This window comes from Rhinatrema bivittatum, chromosome 12 (genome assembly GCF_901001135.1).
Source record: "Rhinatrema bivittatum chromosome 12, aRhiBiv1.1, whole genome shotgun sequence".
NCBI lineage: Eukaryota > Metazoa > Chordata > Amphibia > Gymnophiona > Rhinatrematidae > Rhinatrema > Rhinatrema bivittatum.
The window spans coordinates 47836681-47859764 of NC_042626.1; the positions used below are offsets into that span (position 1 = coordinate 47836681).

At 44.3% G+C, this 23084-nt stretch overlaps 1 protein-coding gene across 1 annotated transcript in view; it reads left to right on the top strand.

Moving 5' to 3' along the window:
* The first annotated feature begins 3719 nt into the window (after positions 1-3719).
* The window catches only part of LOC115073633 (corticotropin-releasing factor receptor 1-like), a 246210-nt gene continuing 226845 nt past the window's right edge, over positions 3720-23084 (top strand). The window contains 1 exon segment of the mRNA XM_029572234.1: positions 3720-4071. Coding sequence (XP_029428094.1) covers positions 4051-4071 — 21 coding nt within the window. The 5' untranslated portion in view covers positions 3720-4050.

Sequence of the window (23084 nt, forward strand, 5' to 3'; positions counted from 1 at the left end):
CAGCTGGGCCACGGGAACGAACAGACACTGATGGCAAGCTGGAAATATTGTGCATTTATTTGATGTTTCTTCACTTGCACTGATTAGAGCTCATCTGAGACCTGCTATTTCTTCCTCTTATTGTAATAAGGCTCAGTGATTTTATATTAACTGCTCCTTGAAATATTCTGACTCACTGCCTTTGAAGTTTTTGGGTTTTTTTTTTATTTCAACCTAATGTTGCTAATCCTGTGCCAAATTGCCAAACTGTGCCTGTATTTCATGGAAAGGCTCAGGTCAATCAGAAACTCCTGGTGTGACACCTACTGAAGTTACAGCCAAAGGATGCCGCCTAAGCATAATCCTCCTCCTCTTACTCATTCCATCTATGACTCCTGCTCCAGCTCCCATGTCTGCCTCTTAGGTGACCTCAATTGCTTCTCTTGCTCCCTCATCCTGGTGACCCTCTCAGAATTATCCCCTCTCCCTAGCCCCCAGGATTTGCATTTCCTGTTCCACATGGGTGCTGGCATGTGGACCATGCCATTGTACAGTTCTCCCCCCCCCCCCCCCCCCCCCATCTTAACTTGGCCAGCTCCCATGGAGAGCGGCACTTTTTGGAACCCTGTTAATTATGAGCCCTATATCCGGCCACTAGATGTCACCATTGTGCAATGACTATGACTTCCTTCCTCCTCCCCATAGAGGCGATTTTCAAATGTCTGGAATAGTTGTAAAGTAGGTGGCCGCCTTTAGCTGGTTTGCAAAATGAAACAAGGTGGGCAATTTGCACCTGCTCTTTTGTGCCGGCAGCCAAGAAGGGCTAAAGGTGCATGCGATGTGGAAGATCGTGCATTCTTTCAGCCGGCCAGAAGAGGGCACTATTTACCTGGGTGAATGACCTTGAAAACTGCCCTCCATATAATTTAGGGAGTTACCTCTTATCTCATAAGCGTGTTATTACTAGGGAGTTTAGATCGACTTGAACCAGCTCTGATGCAAATCTTATTTTAGCACTTAAGTCAACTAGTTTTTTTTTGTAATTGCTATGGTTATGAAAAAGGTCTGCGACCTGACCCGAGTGAGGATTTCTCCCTTTCCAGGGCTTCCGGTCATCAAGGGTTTGTTTCCCTGAGGTGCAGGAACTGGACAACCAAAGCGGGCTGTAAAAGGACTCAGGGGGGAATCAAATAAGCCACCTTCTTTCTCTGCCCATAGGCACCGCATGGTAGCGGCGCCTGAAGAGGAGAGCCGCGTCTCTTAGCGTTATAAGAGTCTGCGGCGTATCAAACCTTTCTATATATTATATGTATACATACAGAGGTGTGTGTGTGTGTGTATCAAACCTTTCTATATATTATATGTATACATACAGAGGTGTGTGTGTGTGTGTGTATCAAACCTTTCTATATATTATATGTATACATATAGAGGTGTGTGTGTGTGTGTATCAAACCTTTCTATATATTATATGTATACATACAGAGGTGTGTGTGTGTGTGTATCAGACCTTTCTATATATTATATGTATACATACAGAGGTGTGTGTGTGTGTGTATCAAACCTTTCTATATATTATATGTATACATACAGAGGTGTGTGTGTGTGTGTATCAGACCTTTCTATATATTATATGTATACATACAGAGGTGTGTGTGTGTGTATCAAACCTTTCTATATATTATATGTATACATACAGAGGTGTGTGTGTGTGTGTGTGTATCAGACCTTTCTATATATTATATGTATACATACAGAGGTGTGTGTGTGTGTATCAAACCTTTCTATATATTATATGTATACATACAGAGGTGTGTGTGTGTGTGTATCAGACCTTTCTATATATTATATGTATACATACAGAGGTGTGTGTGTGTGTGTATCAAACCTTTCTATATATTATATGTATACATACAGAGGTGTGTGTGTGTGTATCAGACCTTTCTATATATTATATGTATACATACAGAGGTGTGTGTGTGTGTGTATCAAACCTTTCTATATATTATATGTATACATACAGAGGTGTGTGTGTGTGTGTGTATCAAACCTTTCTATATATTATATGTATACATACAGAGGTGTGTGTGTGTGTATCAGACCTTTCTATATATTATATGTATACATACAGAGGTGTGTGTGTGTGTATCAGACCTTTCTATATATTATATGTATACATACAGAGGGGTGTGTGTGTGTGTATCAAACCTTTCTATATATTATATGTATACATACAGAGGTGTGTGTGTGTGTGTGTATCAGACCTTTCTATATATTATATGTAATTGTATACATATAGAGGTGTGTGTGTGTGTATCAGACCTTTCTATATATTATATGTATACATACAGAGGTGTGTGTGTGTGTATCAAACCTTTCTATATATTATATGTATACATACAGAGGTGTGTGTGTGTGTGTATCAAACCTTTCTATATATTATATGTATACATACAGAGGGGTGTGTGTGTGTGTATCAGACCTTTCTATATATTATATGTATACATACAGAGGTGTGTGTGTGTGTATCAGACCTTTCTATATATTATATGTATACATACAGAGGTGTGTGTGTGTGTGTGTATCAGACCTTTCTATATATTATATGTATACATACAGAGGTGTGTGTGTGTGTGTGTATCAAACCTTTCTATATATTATATGTATACATACAGAGGTGTGTGTGTGTGTATCAGACCTTTCTATATATTATATGTATACATACAGAGGTGTGTGTGTGTGTGTGTGTATCAAACCTTTCTATATATTATATGTATACATACAGAGGTGTGTGTGTGTGTATCAGACCTTTCTATATATTATATGTATACATACAGAGGTGTGTGTGTGTGTGTGTATCAAACCTTTCTATATATTATATGTATACATACAGAGGTGTGTGTGTGTGTGTGTATCAAACCTTTCTATATATTATATGTATACATACAGAGGTGTGTGTGTGTGTGTATCAAACCTTTCTATATATTATATGTATACATACAGAGGTGTGTGTGTGTGTATCAGACCTTTCTATATATTATATGTATACATATAGAGGTGTGTGCTGTGCACATGTGCTTATAGCTGCACTGCTGCAGGGTAGTGCATCGCTCACTCGCACTACACATGCGAGGAACATCTGGAAGAGGAGCCCCCGCTGCGGCTGCCGGCAGCGCCCCTGGATCGGGGCAGGCAGAGGAGGGCTGGGCGCTGCCTTCCCGGTCCCTATTAGCGATGAGCGACCGGAGCCGCCGCGGAGGAAAGGGGGCGCAGGCGGCGGGCGCTGCAGGGCACCGATCCTGAAAAGCGAAGCGGGGGCTGGGAAGCCCCCGAGCAGGAGGCAAAATGAGCCGATTGCCTTCTCTGGAGCCTTTCGCAAGGTAGCACAATGTGCCCCCGGGTCATATTGGGCACCGAGCGAGCTGCAGCCTCAACGGGGCTGACCTGAAAAAAAACCCCAGCCGAGTGAAAAGGGGGCAACGGGACGCAAAGAGTCAACGAGGTGAAGGCAGTTCTGGGGAGCCGGGCAGGATGCAGCTGTCACTCGACATCCAGGTGTTGGACCTGTTCAAAATCAGCCAGAAGAGGGTAGGGTCCCGGCACCGTCTGGGACTCTTTCCCCGCTGAAAGGAGAAAGGTGGGGAGTGGGGAGGAAGAAGGGAGAGCTGGAGAATCCGAGGGGGGAGGAGGAGGAGTGTGGGAGGAGGAGGTGGTGGTGGAAGAGGGAAATGCACAGACAAGACATCCCCCTGTATCTGAGCTAAAGGTAGGCAAGAAGCTGAGCGAGGAGCTGGAGGAGGAACGGATGCGGGAAGAGCTTATAAAAGGAGGGCAGCTGGCTGCAGGAGGCTGGAGAGAGCCATGGCCATCCTCAGTCTGCAGGGACGTAACAAGCTGAGGCTGCAAACCCAGGGGCTATGACTTCTTTTCCCCTTTCCACGTGATTTTTTTTTTTTAAGTATTTTGCTTTACCTGGAGATTTGTTCCTGCCACGGAAGAAAGGGGAGAAAGCCACATGGGGACGAGCAGGCAGTGAGCAGAGACACCTGCCCGGCCGGGAGACAGGACAGGATGAGCGCTCCTCTTCTCCAGGTGAGCTGCTTCCTCCCCCAGTTTGTTTCCAAACCCCGTTTTACTGACCGCCTGGGGGGCCAGGGAACTTGAGCCTGGGGAGAGAGCAGATTTTCTTCTGAAATCTCTGCCAGACAGACGGGTGGAAGGGAGCTCTCACCTACTCCAGAATTGCGCTCTCTCTCTCTCTCTCTCTCACTCCCTCTCTTTCTCTCTCTCTCTCTCTCTCTCTCTCTTCAGCCTGCTTTACGAGATGTTCAGGTTGCCTTAAACTTCAGCTCGACTGCCTTCTGATTATTCGCTGTAGGCAGGCAGCTGTCAGGGCTCTCTTATATCGCTCAGTAGTGCGAGTTTGCAATTGTTTGCTCTGTGTCGGGGCCAGCGCTATATCTGCTTTAAGGCGATAGATAGATAGATAGATAGATGGATGGATGGATGGATGGATGGATGGATGGGGAGCAGAGGGGTGCAGGTGGAAAGTCCTGTGCCGGCTGGACATGAGTTCCTGAGAGCAGCCGCTTTCCGTGCTGTCAGCGCGCTTCTCGCTCATCTATTGGCATGAAACGTTGACTCTGTAGGGCAGCTCCCCCCTCAGTACATTTATTTTAAGCAGATATCTGTACCGCAGTAAGAAAGATCAGAATAATTACCGAGAACTTCACCGTTGCGGGCGATCGCATAACAATGGCCAGGACCAAGAGTTCGTTTACATTGGGGATCAGTCTGTCGTGCCTCCATTATAGCGCAGTTTGCAGAAGGCAGGGCTGCTTGCACGGGGAATACTTTACCAGAGTTAAGTCTGAAAGAGGGCACCTTGTAATAGGTTTTATTCCAGCAGGGCACTCGGTAAGAGGGTGCATTACAGCCGCCCTCACTAGCGGGGTTTTCCCTGCCAGGCGGTTTCATTGTAATTGGGTTAGGATTAAAAACAAAAAAGGGAGCCGCACCAGGAGGAAGCTAAAAATAACTCTGCCGTAATGAGAGATAACAGAAGGGACCGTTCTCGGAATTAGAAAGGACTGGGCGCCTCTTAGCTTGGACTCTTCCGGGTCTGCAAATGCAGAATCGATTTCTGTGGCGGAGCAGAACGAAAGGTCAAACTCCCCCCCCCCCCCCCCAAAAAAAAAACAAACAAACAACAAAATATATAAATATAGAGAGTATAATATAAATGGCACTTACTGGTCTTCTAAAACTGAGAGAGCAACCGCAATCATAACCATATAAATAAACAAGTTGTGTCACTTTAGATATTATAAGGCTCTTTTATATAGCTGCCTTCAAAAATACAACAATACTACATTAGAAATCTCTTGCTACAAGTGCAGATTAATAAACAGCTGCACTTGTGGTATGAGATTTCTACTGTAGCATTATTGGATTTTTGAAGACAACTGCACAATAGATCCCTATAATATGTAAAGTGATTGAAGGGCTACAACTTGTTTATTTACATGTATCTATCTATCTACATACAGACATGAAAGGCCATACTTTTTTTTATTGGATAATTTAATACATTTCTTAACTAGCTTTGAGGAGCTGAGCAGAAATGGTACTTGGATCTTTCTGATTAGTTTCACCCAGGCAGGGGTTGCAGATTTATTTAAGGACCAGGACCAGGGGTGCATCCTGCTAATCCCCATTCCAGATGCTGCAGCTGCCCGCACCCTCAGATTCTCCACCACAGCTGGCAATACTTCTTCTGTATCCACATCTGGGCTGAATTTTCCAGATGCTGCAGGTGAAAAAAAAAAGCCCATTTTAAAAGTACAGGAAAAAATATTATGTTCTGCTTTTTTACAATATAAATATTTTCCAGGGGCAGCCCGGACTTTTAATGTGCTTTAGCTTGTTAAACAATTTTTTTTTTTTAATTTGCTCTGCTTCTGTCCTGCCTGCTCCTCTCCTGTGGGGTGAAACCATTTATCCACCCCTTTTCCTAGCCTGAGATATTTTGTAATATGTCAGTTGTCCTTAACATCACTACTGCAGCTGGGGATTCACCTGAGCTCTGCTCTGTAATTTAAAAGGAAGGAACCCCCCATGCAGGACTGGAAGTGACCCAGAATGTCCCAGCTGGGAGAGAAAGGAAACAGGAGCTGAGGAGGGGCAGGTAAGGAGCAAGCAGGGGCAATCTATATCCAGGGTAGGTGGGCAATCCAGGAGACCCTCAAAGGATTAAAAAAAAAAAAAACAGGAGGGCACTGTGAGAGAAAAATATGTAGTGTTACAGTTGGACTTGATAGGCTCCTAGAGGTAGGGGTAGAATTAGGGATTTTAAGGTAATTTAGGATTATTGCATCTTCCAAGGAGACTAGATTAGGGCTTTGGAGTCAGTAAGATAGGAAATTGGGGCCCTTAGGGTTAGGGATTAGAGTTATTAGGTAAAGTGCTAGGAATGTTAGGTTCTTGGGAGTAAAGGGTAAGAGTTATTAAGTCTGTGTTAGGAGAATTAGTAGGGGGTTTGGATGATTAGGGCAGGCAGGTTAGGAACAGGGCCTTAATAGTAAACCCTAATTTTTCTAATTACAATGTGATATTTTTATTCCCTTTATCAGCTCTGCATTTTTCCATGGCAAACCATAGATTGGTTTCTTGAAGAAGCAGCGTGTGGGTGTGTCTGACTTTGGACACAGAGGTCGGGGGGAAAGAACCCTGCCCCCGCTCCCCATGAAGGCTCTGCCTACTCAACTATTCAGGGAAAGAAAGGTGGAACTCCCTTTATGGGACAGAAATTAGATGTAATCTCTGAAGAAGGTTACAGGCCACAACCAGTGAGAACAGGTACCTTCTCCTGCACCACAAACACCAGGAGAAACCCTCCGAGCCACTATTCCAGAGCACAGCAAAGGATGCATTAATCAGCAAGATTAATTAGTAAACAGGAGAATTTAGCAGGCATATACCTCTTGGAATCTGAATTGTCTTAATGGGCCACAGCATTTCTTCAAGTAACTGCTGAAGGTTTCTTGGTACGTTGCCTGTCAGTTCCCTCTTGCTGCTTTTGCTTATTTCATTTCAATATCGCCTTTCAGGCACGTCTTTTGGGTTTCCAGCTCTAATGGAACCTGCCTTTCTTGGGTTATGGCTTTGAGCCTTTCTTTACCACTAGCCAGATTTCCCCTCCCCTCCCCCCTTTTTTGTTTAATATATTCCCTGCCCCAACTCAGCAGCAGCCTTTCAGCAGGGAGCCACAAACTCCAACTAAAGTGGATCCTAATCCCAACCTCCAGGTCTCACACGGTGGCTGAAACTCCCTCCCCCCTACCAGCAGGTATGAACATTGCACCAAGGGCAGCAGAACTTGCCTCTGGGCCCAACTGGTTAGGTTTAAATGTCTGTATTCAGCTGCTCTGTGGAGCTTTCTCCCATATTGGCAGCCACTTGGGAAATGGAAGCTCTCTCTTATCTCTGATTATTATTATTATTATTATTTTCCCCAGCAAGTTCTTCCTGCTGCTTAGGGCTTGCAGCTCAGTCAGAACTAGTCTCCAACTAGTCAAGAGTGGGGAGGGGCAGGGTTACCATATTTTACAACCCTCTGCCTAGCCCAGCCAGTGCAGTGAGGGTCATTGGTCTGCAGCTTTCTCGTGATACTTCTTCACCCTTTCGCCAGTAGGACCTGGTTCCATAAAGTCAGTTCCAGAAGGGGCCTGGGGTGACATCATAGATGACAACTAACTTTCAACCAATCAGTCTGAGCTATTTCAAAATTCCATTTTATCATGGAGCATTGAAGCTCCACCTCCCCAGCCTGACCTGCTTCCATTTGCTGTCCCAAAAAGTGCACAAGTGTGCGAAAGTAACCACGTTCTCGAGAGAGCCGCAGACCGTGGGTCTTAGGCAAGGGCCTTCACTGCAGTGGCTGGGCTCTGTAACTCCCCTACTCTCACGGGCAGTTGGATATGAAGGCTCAAGCCCAGTAAGGATCACTGTTCAACAATAGTTGAGACAGTCCTTCCAACACCCAGGGGCTGTGGTGGTTGCCACCACCATAGCATCCGTAGCCCTGGCCACTCCAGGGAACAGAAGACCTGACCTGGAAATCAAATCCAGACTCTGCACATGGCAACAGATAGCACTGCGGCTGAGCCTCCAGGCCATCCCAAAGCTCTGACTTCTAAAACAATTGCAGATCTCGAATAAATCTCTCAGTGGCTCTACGAACAGTTGATTTATTGCATCTCTCTTTTTCCCTTAACGTTTCTATCTGATGACAGTCAACGTATATAAATGAGACCCACACCCCCACCCAGCGTGCAGTGTTTGTGGCTGTCCCATGACTGCTGGCTTGTATTTGTTCAGCGTGCAGGCAATAACTGCTTTTTACCTGGAAATTCACTGCACGGGGAGAACTAATGGAAAAGCAGCAGCCGTGTTCTTTCTGTGTCTGATATGGCCATTCTCTGCTGATATCCGCTAGCTTTTGGCTACAGAAAGGGCATTGCCTGGGCTATGTCGTGATCCAACAGAGCTGACTAGGTTTGAACAAAAGAGATTTTACCAGACAAGCTGAACATATCTGAGATGGCAGTCACAGAGCAGCTGGACAAAGGAAGACAAAGATCTTTTTTCTGTGCTGTGATATATATATATATATTTTTTTTTTTTTTTTGTATTATTATTTTATTTTATTTCTTTTTAAATGAAGGGCGTTTTCCCTCCATTCATGTCCGTGGGGATTGGAAGCACCAGGTTAAAAGTTCTAAATGTCCTCTGGGAGAATGTAGACTCATTTTCTACCTTCTTTTTCCACTCCTGGGTGAACATTTGACCCTCATTCTAAAACAATAATGTAAATATTTAGAATCCTATCAAAGCTGCAGCCAAGGACTTCAGTCCCCAGGACATCTCCTGGCAGTGGGGCTGAGGAGCTACCATGGCAGTGGTAGCAAGCGGGCAGACATGCCACACCACATAGAAAAACACATCACACCATAGACACACACAGTTGCATCACACTATAGACATAATAGTGGCAGGCACAAGGAGACAGGCACTACTAACATACCACACCCAGACAGAGAGAGACACACGCCACAGACATAAGATGTGCCATGCTGGGTTAGAGCAAGGTCCATCAAACCCAGCAGCAGGCTGTCTCAGACAGTGGCCGGTGCCAGTGCTTGGCATACCACAATATTTCAATGTATTTCTTGTTATTATCATGTCTTGACCACGTCCTTTGGCAATAGATTTCATAGATTGATTGTGCATGAAAAAGTTCTTTCTATGATTTTTAAATGTGCAGGTTGTTAGCTTCATGGAATGTCCCCTTGTTGTAGTTTTTATTTGAAAGGGTGAATAACCATCCTTTATTTACCCGTTCCACCCCACTCATGATTTTATAAACTTCTATCATGTCCTCTCTCAGCTGCCTCCTTTCCAAGCTGAAGAGTCTAACGTTTAACTTTTCTTCATAAGGGAACTGTTCCCTCCCCTTTATCATTTTTGTTACCCTCCTCGGCACCTTTTCTAGTTCTGTTCTGTCTTTTTTGAAGTATATGTAATATTCAAAGTTTGGTCACACCATGAATCAATACAGAGGCAATGTGATAGTTTCCGTTCTATTCTTCATTCCTTTTTGGATCATTCCTAGCATTCTGTTTGCTTTTTGCTGAGGATTCCAATGTACTGTCCACAAGAAGCTAGCATCATGTACCTAGAGTTGGGATTATTTTTCCTTGTGTGCATCATTTTGCGCTTTTCCACATTAAATTTCATCTGTCATTCGGTTACCCCTTTCTTCTACAAGGTCCTTCTGCAGTTCCTTGCAATCGTCCGCTGCTTTAACAACTTTGAAATAATTTAGTGTCATTTGATCACCTCATTTGGTCACCCCCTTTTCCAGATCATTTATGAATATATTAACAGCGCAGGCCCTAGTGCTACTCCATTTAGTCCTACCCTCTGTTTCCTGTCTTTTAACCAGTTACAAAAGCACAGAAAGATCTCACCTCTGATCACACAACTTTTTAGTTTTCCAAGGAGACTCTCATGAGGGACTTTGTCAAATGCCTTCTGAAAATCCAAATACACTACATCAACTATGTTGTGGTTCACCTGTATCCTCATGTTTATTGAGGCATACAGAGAGGGAGACACTCAGAACATCCAGACAGAGAAACAACTGAGTCAGACTACAGCACCAGAGCTGGTGTTACATTTTGAGGCACCCCCGAGCCATGCTCAGAAAAGCAAAAAAATACAACTTTTCTGTGGTTCCTCCGACTTAATATTGTTGTGTTACTAAGCAGGAGGAACCACAGAAAGCTGCAACATGAAAAAAAAAAAATCTGGACAGCTGTCAGGAGAGGAAAAGGGAAGCTCAATTTATGAGCATTCATTTTCCTAACCCGTGGCTGTGCACGGGTAGGAAAACAGACGCTCGGAAAATTACCTGTGCACAGCCACTCCTCCTGGGCGATCGATGCCATGGACGCACAAGTTATCCATTGCATGTTGCTTTCAGTGCACCAGCTCATTTGAGTGTCTCATCGAGTGCCCTAGAGAGGGGATATGCGCATGTTTTTTTGCGCGCAGGTTATTGCATCGGCCCCAAAGGAAATAAAGTCACTGCTGTCCTCTCTTCGGGTTCTCTCTCTCTCTCTCTCTCTCTGGATGGCGTTTCTTTTTGGTTGGGCCAGCTGTTTCTCTGGATCTCTCTCCATGGCAGTGTGGGCACTGAGATCCTCGCTTCAGCTTCGGCAATGCGGTGCTGAGAGCACAGGTTGCAGCTCGACCTCGTATCGTTTCTGGGTCCCGCACGAGGAAGGCTACAGACGGAGCCAGAAGAGCCACGAGGCCAAGCCGCCAAAGCACAAGGGCCATCCGGTGGCTCCCCCTCTTTCTCTCGTCCAGGCTTGCAGTGCCTCTGGGGTGCTGGGATCGGACTGGACCGGACCACAGTGAGTAGTAGGAGCTAAGAACAGCACACGAAGATCTCAGCGTTTTAAACATTTCTTCCTGAATTAGCAATCCCCTCCCATGCTCCTTCCCTTTTACACATCCCTGCATTGTGAAGAGGGATCCCTCATGCAGGTAGGGCCACGTTTGTAGGATCCTGTAAGGCCTGCTGGCAAAATAAACACTCCACTGCCATGTATAAAAAATAAGCTTCAGAAAGCCCGGGAGCGTCTATTGTCCTGCATGGAGCTCCCTGTCATCTCAGCATTGTTACCCACTCTCACCTGCTATTTTTAAACCAAAGGGATTCCTCTGGCAGCCCAGCACGGACAGCGGCAAGTGGCACGTAGCTGAAGGCCGTGCAACCTCAGGCTGGATCAGTTACTGAGCAGCCCTTGCTGGATGGCAAGAGCTCCCAGCCCTGATTTAGCTGAGAGACAAATTGGGCTCAGCTGTGACAGACTGGGGATCCAGAGCTGTGTCACCCCCAGGGTTGGGACTGTAGGGCACAAGTGCACACTATGGCAGTTCTGCTTGTAAACATTGCCCTTGGCAAAAAAAAAAAAAAATTAATGTGGCACGAGTGCTCCAAAAGAGAGGTTTGGACAAACTTCCATCATCTCATGGAAGAAGAGGAGGAGGAGGGTGGGGAAGGAGGCTGAGGCATTTTAAGAGAGAGATTTCTAGGCGATGGAATGGCTACAGCCGGCTGCCTGCTCCATGACTGTCATGGCCCCTGTCACTGCACAGCCTCCATAGTAATCTCAGAGCCAGGGGTTACTGCGCATCAGCTCAATAAGTCATTCACACATATTCTTGGTGTGTACAAGCATCAGAACAATACAAACTTGCCAAGGTCACAGGTGTGAGTAGGCAAGGAGAATCCATGGCTGAACCTAATTAAAGTGTTGGGTTCTGACCTTCCATCGCTGCTTTATTCCAGTGCAGCTGTTACGTGCATGACCTTGGCATATTCAGAGATTTGCCTACCAGGGTTCTGTTGAAGGGACTGGGTTCCTCTTTGGTACACAGATCGTAGGTTTATTTATATTTAAACGTCTTTATTGATATCTCCATGTATTACAAACCATTTCAAATTCTGATTTCCGACAATATAGATATATGTATAACACAACATTACCTCAAGGAATGCCTTCCCGTTCCTCTTTATACAATTATTTATAGCTTTGAATTATAGGCCATCCATTTAAAAAGTCTCCAGGCTGGTTTACAAAAACAGTGAACATCAAAATACATAGTAAAGATACAACATAAAATACAGTAAATAAAATTATAAACCTGATACAACATAAAATACAGTAAATAAAATTATAAACCTCAAAGAAATTAATAATGAAACATAATACAGCAACTTAAATTACACTTAAAACCAAAACAATATTAAAATCCAAATAAACTACAGCAACATAATAAAATCTTATCTCCATCCCTTAAATTCGGTTTCCATGTACAGATCCTAAGTACTTTACCAAACCCTAACCCTACCCTCCATTAGTAAAATCATAACTATTGTAGTCCCTATACTAACCCACCCACTATTAATTTTTCAAGTGAAAGGATGATGTGTGTTGTGTCGACACAATTCCCCTTTTAGTCTCGCTCCTCCTCCCCCCCCCCCCCCCCCCAATCCACCACTTGAGATGTATAAAGTAATAAGTTGGCCGCCGACCAAGAGATCAAGCCATGGAGGTACACTTTAGAATTCTAAATAAAAGAGCCCTGGTACAGAAGCAGAATGCACGGTTTTCCAGTTAGACCCCTTTTACAGCAAATTAAATTCCTGATCTCACCCCAAGCAGTTCAGAATGTTGTTACCTGCTCTAGGATGCAGTGAGAGCAGGTAGCGTTCCCAGACGTTAGGAAAATGCTCAAAGGCTTTGTAGACCCATTCTGTGAGCTGTCAGTCTCTCCATGTTCATCATTAATAACTGTACTTTCTGGAATAAAAGACCTGGCCATCTGGTCTCCAGCCAATATGTTAGGATGCATTGCTAGCCACTAACGTTCTATACAGTAAAAACCTTAAATACTTCTCCTTAGCTTCTGTGTTTTTTGCCAAATGTCCAAAATCACGTGTGTGCACAAAGGGGATTTGGTGATTCTAGTTATGCATTTCAGAATCTGCTTCTAGAAGGCATCAGCAAGATCAGAAACAAGATATAAAGTAACCTATTCAGTAAAGCTTGCTTTGAAAGCCCAGGCTGGGTGTACATGGATCCCCGGTGTAGAATTTTGAATTGTCTCTCTCTCTCAGCAGCATGCACTCAGTTAGGGCTTCAGAGCTCTCTTGATAATGTTGATCGCGCCACTTAGCTCTCAGAAATTCTGTTGAGACGCTGTTAACATTAGTAAGGGGTAAAGTTTGGACCCCCTTACACAAGAAATGTACCTACAGACCGATTTGCATGCCATCAACGCAGTCCATGAATACAAGATCATTAGCGCGCATTAACGGCCCTTGTTAGTATATTGGCCACTGTGTTTTTTCACATGGTCCAGTTATTAGCATGCGTTAAATGTTTTAGATAGATAGGAGTTACTGTAGAAATGGACCTTCCATATCCAGGGCACTACGTGGTAATGTGCCAAATTAGTTTTCCATAGATCTGGAAGGGTCAGGCCTCCCTGCTCCTCTTGGCCTATCAGTTTCTTTTCATTTTATAATTCTTTTTATTTAGAGACACATATGCAGGACATTAAACAAAGTGTCCAGATGGAATAACTTGCTTAAGTAAGCAGCAAAACAGAAACATTATAAACAACGTTTGAAATAAGGCACAATCAGTTCAGCAACCTCCTCCATTTCCAATAACCTTCCCAAACCCTATCATAACCCTCTAGATTGTCCTTAAGGGCAAACGTCATTCTTTCCATAATGGCAATTTCTGCCACCGCAGTCCTTCAGTGATTCAGAAGCGGTGCTCCCTTCCAAAAGAACGCAATGCCTCTTCGTGCTGCTTGTAGAAGGGGGGAGATTGGCTGTTTAGTCTTCTTCGGTGGATCCTGAGAGTCCTAGCGTCCCAATAAGCATAACGGGACAGTCAGATATAAAGAGGCTCCCACAATGGTAAGAACATCAATACCAACATCATCCCAAAATGCTTGCACCATTACACACTCACACCACATATGAATATAAGTCCCAATACTACTGCATCCCAGCAACTTAAGGGCTAGTCTGAGTTACTAAACTTGGTAAATTAAAGAGGGTACCTATAAGATGTATGAAGTAAGCAAATCATTAATTCTCTATTTTTATTGCATATATGGATACCTTAAAAGTAGCACACCAGATTTCTCTCCAGTTGGTTTCATCTTGATGTAATGCTAAATCTTGGTTCCATCGGTCTATAAGAGTAACATTAGTCTTGAGAGTTTGTGTACCAAACTGGGAATAACAAGAAAGGTGTAAAATAAGCTTAGTATTAGGATATTGCTGTGTAATTATTTTTTTTTTCAAGGCTATCATTGGCCTGTCAATTTCTTGATACCGAGTCTTGGCTGTTTCTCCTTCTGTATAAATCGAGATAGCTTGATTGGCTTTAAGTAAATCCATTTTTTTTAATTACTAAGGGTAATGTGTGTAATAATGTTCCCCTTAGTAACACTTGGGGAGTGCAACCATTTTAATTGGGTGAATCCTAATAGGCAGAGTGTTAAAGTTGGTCAACTAGCAAGAATTCTTTTCATGTTTTTAGGTATTTGGAGTTACATTCCAAATATACATTTTGGTCAGATCATCAGGGATCGGAACACCAAGATATTTAATATCACCCTAAGCCCACTTCAGTGGAAATCATAGGTTCATTTAATAGATTATTCTTTAAAAATGCATTTCATGTGACTTGATTTCCTAACACCCCATCTTGTTCTCTGAGCTTGCTACCATCTTCCCTGATCCTTCCAGTCATAGAGGTGCCAAGCACTGTATGGCTGTGACCATCCCTCGAGCCCTCCACTTCTACAGGTGACAGTAGGCTCCAGCTCTGTATACTTCCGGTCCAAGAGGAAATAGTCTCTATATCCCTTTGACAATCCCCTGAGTCATCTATTCATGCTGTATTCATACTTTGGCTATCTTAGGGTGCTCTTATCTTTTCCCGTCGGGTCTCTCCAGCTGTATTCATTCTGTGGGCGTCTATGTGCAAAATTTCAGCTGATGAAGAGCATGCAACACCCAAACTGTAACTAGACAAGATAGAAGTGTGGGGATTGCCTATTAACTAGATTCTCCGGAACATTTTTCAAAGTTTGAAAAGAATTGTTTTTAAAAATGTTTTTTTTTTTTGTAGCGCATGCTGTTTTCCAGTGTATCGAGCTTCGTCTCACTGAAGGGGGAGGTGCAGTTTGGGTAATGCATGTGCAGCTGAAGTGGGACAGGAATAGATGACTTATCTGGGCCCTCCTTTTAAGTGCTATCTTTAGGGTAGCTGAATAATGGAGACTGCTAAGAAGTATCCCTGGCAGCTCCATGAATACCTAATAAACTCCTAGTAATCAGTATCATTCAGTACAGGCTGCAGGGCAGCTGGAAACCACAGTACATGGATTAGCTCTCCTGCCTCGCTGCCCTACATTTAAGCTTCTTGTAATGTTAACAGTTACTTATCACTGATGTGCACAGCAGTATGTACAAGATACAATATATGCTTACAGTTTCCTGCCCCAAAGAGCTTATGGTCTGTGTTTGAGCACAGGGAGGTTAAGGGTGCTTCCATTGTTTAGGCAAGAGATTATCCAAGAGGAGGACAATGCATTAAATTGTCTGTAGGCTGAACAGGAAACCTTTGGTCATACTGTGACTGGTACATCAGGGTAATGCAAAATCCACACTCAGAGATACCTTTTCCACTGCATTGTCACTGTTGGAGTGGCAGATGCACAGGACAAGTAGGGGGTAGGAGGAGGTGTATGCAGCCATCTGAGTGATCTGGGTGGCTGAATTCCCCCCTCCCCATTCTTTTTGATGAATTGTTATGTTGGGATTTAGTCATGTGTCTGAGATTAACACATGTAGCTCATGTTATAAGTGAATTGGGGATCTTTAATATCCTTGGAGTAGAGAGGGCCTGTTGAACATCCATCCCAGCAACCAGGAGGTCAGTGAGAGCGCTAGGTAGCTAGCTACCCCTCACCAGTCCCACTCTGACAGGCTTCTGTGGATTGAGTTAGCTGTGATCTGAGGGGAGCTACAGATGGCTAGTGAGATTGAAGGTGTTCTGCCAGCTCCAAAATGGCAGTCTATTTGGGTTGGAAGTTGGTTAGGATAGCCACTGACACATCTCCTGAAGTCAGATCAGCAGCAGATCAGCTATGTAGGTGTTCTGTCTTCACAGTCAGCCGATGCAATATGGGTGCGCGAAAAATGGGAATTCATGATTGAGTGCCTGCTGTCCTAACGTGCCCACATCTACCTCTCCCGGGTGTGCAATGCAGCATGTTAATGAGCTGCTGAGTTAAAAGGAAGTACTAGGGGAAACTGTGTGTCCCTAGTGCCTCTTCAGCATCGGGCACGCAGGAAAAGTTGTTATGCGTGGGTTAGGAAAATGGACACTCAGTTTTTCGAGCGTCCATTTTCCTAACCCATGCACATCCACGGGTTAGGAAAATAAGAACAAAAGAACATAAGAAATTGCCATACTGGGTCAGACCAAGGGTCCATCAAGCCCAGCATCCTGTTTCCTACAGTGGTCAATCCGGGCTACAAGTACCTAGCAAATACCCAAACACTAAGTAGATCCCATGCTACTGATGCCAGTAATAGCGGAGGCTATTCTCTAAGACAACTTGATTAATAGCAGTTAATGGACTTCTACTCCATTAACTTATCCAAACCTTTTTTAAACCCCAGGATTTTAAACCCCCAGCCACACTAACTAACCATCTGGTCAAGGTGATTTGCTACTCTTTAGCTTGTCAATCTGGCCTGCTACATCTTCCAGGTTTATAGTGATTTGGTTCAGTTCATCTGAATTATCACCCTTGAAAGCCATCTCTGGAACTGGTATCTCCCCAACATCCTCATTAGTAAACACAGAAGCAAAGAATTCATGTAGTCTTTCTGCAATGGTTTTATCTTCCCTAAGAGCCCCTTTAACCCCTCGGTCAACTAACAGTCCAACTAACTCTTTCACAGGTTTCTTGCTTCTGATATATTTTTAAAAGTTTTTATTATGAGGTTTTGCCTCTTCGGCCAACCTCATTGAAATTCTCTCTTAGCCTGTCTTGTCAATGTTTTCACTTAACTTGGCAATGCTTATGCTTTCTCATATTTTCTTCAGATGGATCCTTCTTCCAATTTTTGAAGGATGTTTTTTTTTACTAAAATAGCCTCTTTCTCCTCACCTTTTAACAATGCTGGTAATCGTTTTGCCTTCCTCCCACCTTTCTTAATGTGTGGAATACATATGGACTGCGCCTCTAGGATTGTATTTTTAAACAATGTCCATGCCTGTTGTACACTTTTAACCTTTGCAGCTGTACCTTTCAGTGTTTTCTAACTATTTTCCTCATATTATCAAAGTTTTCCTTTTGAAAATTTAGTTTTAGAGCTGTAGATTTACATGTTTCATTAGTTCAAATTTGATCATGTTATGATCACTATTGCCAAGTAGCTCCATCACCATTACCTCACTCACCAAATCCTGCATTCTACTAAGAATTAAATCTAAAACAGCTCCCTCTCTCATTGGTTCCTGAACCAATTGTTCCATGAAGCAGTTGTTTATTCCATCCAAGAATTTTATGTCTCTAGCATGTCCTGATGTTACATTTACCCAGTCAATACTGGGGTAATTGAAATCTCCCATTATTATTGCACTGCCAAATTGGTTAGCTTCCCTGATTTCTCTTAGCATTTCATCATTTTGTCCAGGTGGACGGTAGTATACTCCTATCACTATACTCTTACCCAATATATATGGTATTTCTACCCAGATAGATTCTACTGAGCATTTAGTCTCTTGTATGATCTATATCCTGTTGGACTCTATACCCTCTCGGACATAAAGTGCCACACCCCCACCAAGTTGATCCTTCCTATCATTGCAATATAATTTGTACCCTGATATAGCACTGTCCCATTGGTTATCCTCCTTCCACCAGGTCTCTGAGATGCCAATTATGTCAATCTCATCATTTACTGCTATACACTCTTAACTCTCCATCTTACTTCTTAGATTTCTGGCATTGGCATACAGACTTTTCAAAGTGCGTATTTTGATTTTATTAACAATCTGCTTTTCAGTTGATAGGGATAATTTGGAATTCTTTAGCTCAGGTGATTCTTTACTTATAGGCAGGCACATGGGCTACTCTCCTGCTTCATTAGTATCCTTCAACGATACATTCCTCTAAACCATGCACTGCTGAGTGACTGTCACAATTCCCCCTTGTTCTAGTTTAAAAGCTGCTCGTAAATTGAGCATCCGTTTTCTGAACCTGACCACCATCAAGACTTTTTTTTTCCATGTTGCTGCTTTCTGTGGTTCCTCCGATTATTAAGTTGGAGAAACCAAAGAAAAACAGTATTTTCTGCTTTTCTGTTAAACTTTTTGGACTCCTCACGCTCCAGTGCTGGCATTAATTTTTGAGGGTTAAAATGTACACGGTTAGTTTTTATATTGGGGGAAGTAGCTAATAGCCTCATCAACATGATATTTACATATGATGAGCGCTATTAGCTATGCGCTGGTTTGGGTGGGCATTTTGGACGTGCTGATCCTCTTATTGCATCAGGGATCATGGATGTGCATCCAAAATGCGCGTCCAACCACAGGTTAACCTGTGCGCTAGTATTGCATCGATCTAAGTGTGTTTTATGCGTTTTCCTTGTTGCACTGCCACCCTATGTTCTGTTGTAATATTGTTTAGTTTAGCTTTTCCAGGGCCTTGCAGTTGCTGTTTGATTGTTTTGAACTTCCTGATTGGACGTTGCCGGTTCTGCCTTTTCATTCTCAGTGTCTTTCTCCCCTTTTAATTGGTCCCTTTCTCCCAAAGCAGCCTGGGAGGGTTTATTGCTTGGAGGGATATGCAGTTTGAAGAAGGTTCTCAGCAAGCTAGCTGCACCCCCCTATACCCTTTATCCATAAACCCCAGAGAAAGGCATTGTTTCTTACCACATTTGTAGTTTGCTTAATTAAACTCAACTAAAACGGCAGAGAAACTCATCAGAGCTGTGACAATTCCAGAATTTGTGCAGTTCATCTTGATTTTCACAGTGAGTCTCTTGTAATGTTTTGTAATAATAAACATTTTGTAAGTTAGGTGCTGAGTCCATCGGATTACCTGAAGCTGGATCAAAGGATTGGCACAAGGGACGGTGATGTGCTGCGAGGACAGCACTGTAAGTAGGGTCACAGTAAGCACGTGCTCCCAGTGTCTGTGGCTGCTCTTTCTCCCTTTCCTATGCTTTCTGATTACAAAAATGTGTGCACCATGGGTGAGAGAAACTGAGAAGGAAGGAAACACAGGCTCACCGTGTCCCTTTGGATTGCATATGGTCATTTATGTGCACATTTTCCCTAAAGTGGGTGAATCTCAACTGGGCAGATTGAATGGCCATTCTGGTCTTTGACAGCTGTCATTTTACTGTGAGATTCCTTTTCAAAGGGTTTAGGCTCCTAACTTTGGGAATTAGGCTCCTAAATTGGCCCTTTTGAAAATTTACTAGGGCTGAGTCCCTAAATTTAGAAAGTTAGGAGCTTGGCACTGATTTGAGGCCCCTAAATTAGGTGAATTTTCAGCTGAAAATTTAGACAACTAAATTTAGGTGCTCAACTTTTTTTTTTCTAACCTCAGCTTTCATGTTACTATGTCCCTGCCTTGCTGTTCTGCCATTGCTCTGCCCATTGTACTGTACCCCAAGAAAGTGAGAGGAAAGTGAGCTGGAGAGGAACCTGGGAACAGGGCGATTGAAAAGAATTTGAGGAGGAAGGGGGGTAGATGGGGAGGAGAGATGGAGAAGAATCTATGGAAAAAGAGAGAACAGAGAATGAGGAATCAAAGGACAGGAGAAGATGAAGAGGAACATTGGGGAGGAAAGGGAATTAAAAGGGGAGATGATGAATTTAAGAAGTGTGTGGGAGGGGGGTGGAGAAACACTGGCAGGCTGATACAGTACAGTGCGCACTGTTAACCCGCGATTGGAAACGCGTTTTCGACGCGCTAGCTTTACCCCTTATTCAGTAAGGGGTAATAACGTGTCGAAAACGCGTGTCCAACCCCCCCGAACCTAATAGCAAATGCATGTTGACTATTAGGTATTCCCATGCGATTCAGAAAGCAAAATGTGCAGCCAAGCCGCACATTTTACTTTCAGAAATTAGCGCCTACCCAAAGGTAGGCGTTAATTTCTCTCGGCACCGGGAAAGTGTACAGAAAAGCAGTAAAAACTGCTTTTCTGTGCACCCTCCGACTTAATATCATGGTGATATTAAGTCAGAGGTCCCGAAAGTTAAAAAAAAGTTAAAAAAAAAAAATTGGCCCGTGGCTCACGGGTTGAAAACCGGACGCTCAATTTTGCCAGCGTCTGGTTTCCGAACCCGTGGCTGTGAGCGGGTTTGAGAACCGACGCCGGCAAAATTGAGCGTCAGCTGTCAAACCCGCTGACAGCCGCCGCTCCTGTCCAAAAAGAGGCGCTAGGGTCGCGCTTTTGTCCCTAGCGCCTCTTTTTACTGCGGGCCCTCATTTAAATACAGAATCGCGCGCACAGGAGAGAGGGCGTTTGCCCAGTCTCCTGCAACTTTTACTGTATCGGCCCATGGGAGGGGGAGGTAAAAAGAACCTCAGAGGAGCAGAAAGGAAGATGAGAATGGAAGTCGGAGGGAGGGGGGAGGAGGAGGCGTAAGGAAAGGAGGATGCACCACATGAGTGGGAGAAGTGGGATTTGACCTCTAGGTTTTTCTGGGTCTCAGCCCAACTGCACCAACTGCTCGACTTCTCCCTCCCTCCCTCTCCCTCTCCCTCTCCACCCCCTCCCTAAGCTGGTCTCTCTGGCATCAGCTTCAGCTCCAAATTCTTCCGACATGTCCCCAGATAAAACGTTGATGCCTCTCATTTTTCAGCGCCGAGGACCGTACGGCGCCCAGGCGGCGCTGCAGCGGTCGCTATCCGGCGGGAATACGATGGTGAAATGTCTGTTCTCTGTCACTTCTCCACCTGGATGGCAGGTGATTAATGAGACTTGGGAGGGAGGAGATGATTTACGCCGCATCATGCCACTAGCGAGCTGCTTAATTGCAAAACTAATAACAAAACCTATTTTGAACGCGGTGGAAAAAAAATGGAAACTAGCTCCAGGGAAGGGCTCGGGGGGTGTCTATCTGCTAATGAATGGGGAGGAGGAGTTTTATTACCAGAGGGTCAGAACCAGTGCCGTAGACATCTGTGTACAGTCTCATCGGGACAGAGCTATGGATCAGCTTCCAGAGAGAGGGGGAGGCAGTGCAAGGGGCGAAAAGCAGAGCTGACAATAGGGTGAAGGAGGTGGAGGGGAGGAAGAGGGAAGGGGTGTGACTGTGATGGGGGGGAAGAGAGAGAATATGCAGGGGCTTCTTTCTGCTCATGAATGTTGGGAGGGCTGACTTTTGTTTGTGAAATGCACCTCGCTAGGCATCCACAGCTGCCCGCCTTGCAAGCCGTCCATTGCTCCTGCCTGGAGCCAGGGTTGCCACCTCACGGCCAGGTCAACCAAACAAGTCCGTTTTCTTGCTCCCATTGCCTGCCCGGGTTTGTGGCTCTGATTTTCATAGACGGAGTTACTGCCTGCAGTGCAGTGAGGCAAAACTCGGGGCAGGATGAACCTGTTGGGGTGACCCTGACGGGGACCCCCTGAACCTCACTGGAAATCCTCGTCGCGATGCAAGTCTGCACCTTGCTGGCCAGGCATCCTGCAGCGGTGGGACACTTCCTGCCTTGCTTGGAGCATTGAGATTAGGAAGCCCAGGTCAGTGGTATATTTTTGTGCAGAGGATTAAGGCAGGGATTTTTTTTTTGGTTCTCTATTGCAGGGACCTTGGCCCCTACCAGTGTGAAACAAACAAAATGTTGAATAACCACCAACCAGAATATGCTGAGCCAATTTCTCAAAGGCAGGCGGGATTACACATCCCAAAGTAGACTTGGAGATGAGAGAAGAGGGGGAAATTTAGATTGGCTCAGCCTGTCCCTTATAACTGGAGCTTGCTGAATACTCTGGTTTATAAACATTGGCATTCTGCCAGAATCTCTGCTAATTTGTTTTGCAGAAAATGCACTTGAATGACTTTGCCCAAACTTTAAATTTTTTTCCTAGGTGCAAAAGTCCCTGAGCCCTTTCTGTGCACATTTTTGCTGGCACATTTGTGGAATTTTTTCCTATGTGGAAGTTACTGGAAATGTAAACTCTTAGTCAAAAGCTGTGCAGGTAAATGGGCATGCAGACTTTTAGCCTGATCTTTGAATCCGCTCATGTGTGCGTGAGCGTGTATGTGTATCTGTGTGTGTGTGTGTGTGTGTATCTGTGTGTCTGTGTATGCGTGTGTGTGTGTGTATATGTATCTGTGTCAGTGTATCTGTGCGTGTATGTGTATCTGTGAATGTGTCTGTGTATGCGCGCGTGTGTGTGTATGTATCTGTGTAAGTGTATTTGTGTATGTGTCTCTGTGTGTATGTGCGTGCGTCTGTGCGCGTGTGAATATGTGCATTTGTGTGTCCATGAATGTGTGTGCGAGTGTGCATGTGTGCATGCATATATATTCGTGTGTGTATACATAAATGTGTGTGTGTGTGTGTGTGTGCACGCATAGACAGGCAAGGCTGAGGAGATAAATCTGACTTTGAAGAATGATGAATTGTGCATTCAGAGGAATGGGTGCATGACAGCGGCAGTTTTTTAAAAATGCTTTACAGTTTATATTATTTCCCGCCTGTCCCCATCTTATTCATCTCTCTGTCTAGAGGGGAAGGCGGACGTGTCATTTAAAGGCATCAGATGGAAGGTGGTGGATGTCGGGTATAATCTACTGACAGAGGTGATGGAAACCAACCCCGTGACCCAATTTAAACATGCTTGGTCCATACTTAGAGTGCAAGGGCAGATAACTGGTAATACAGATTGGAGGGGG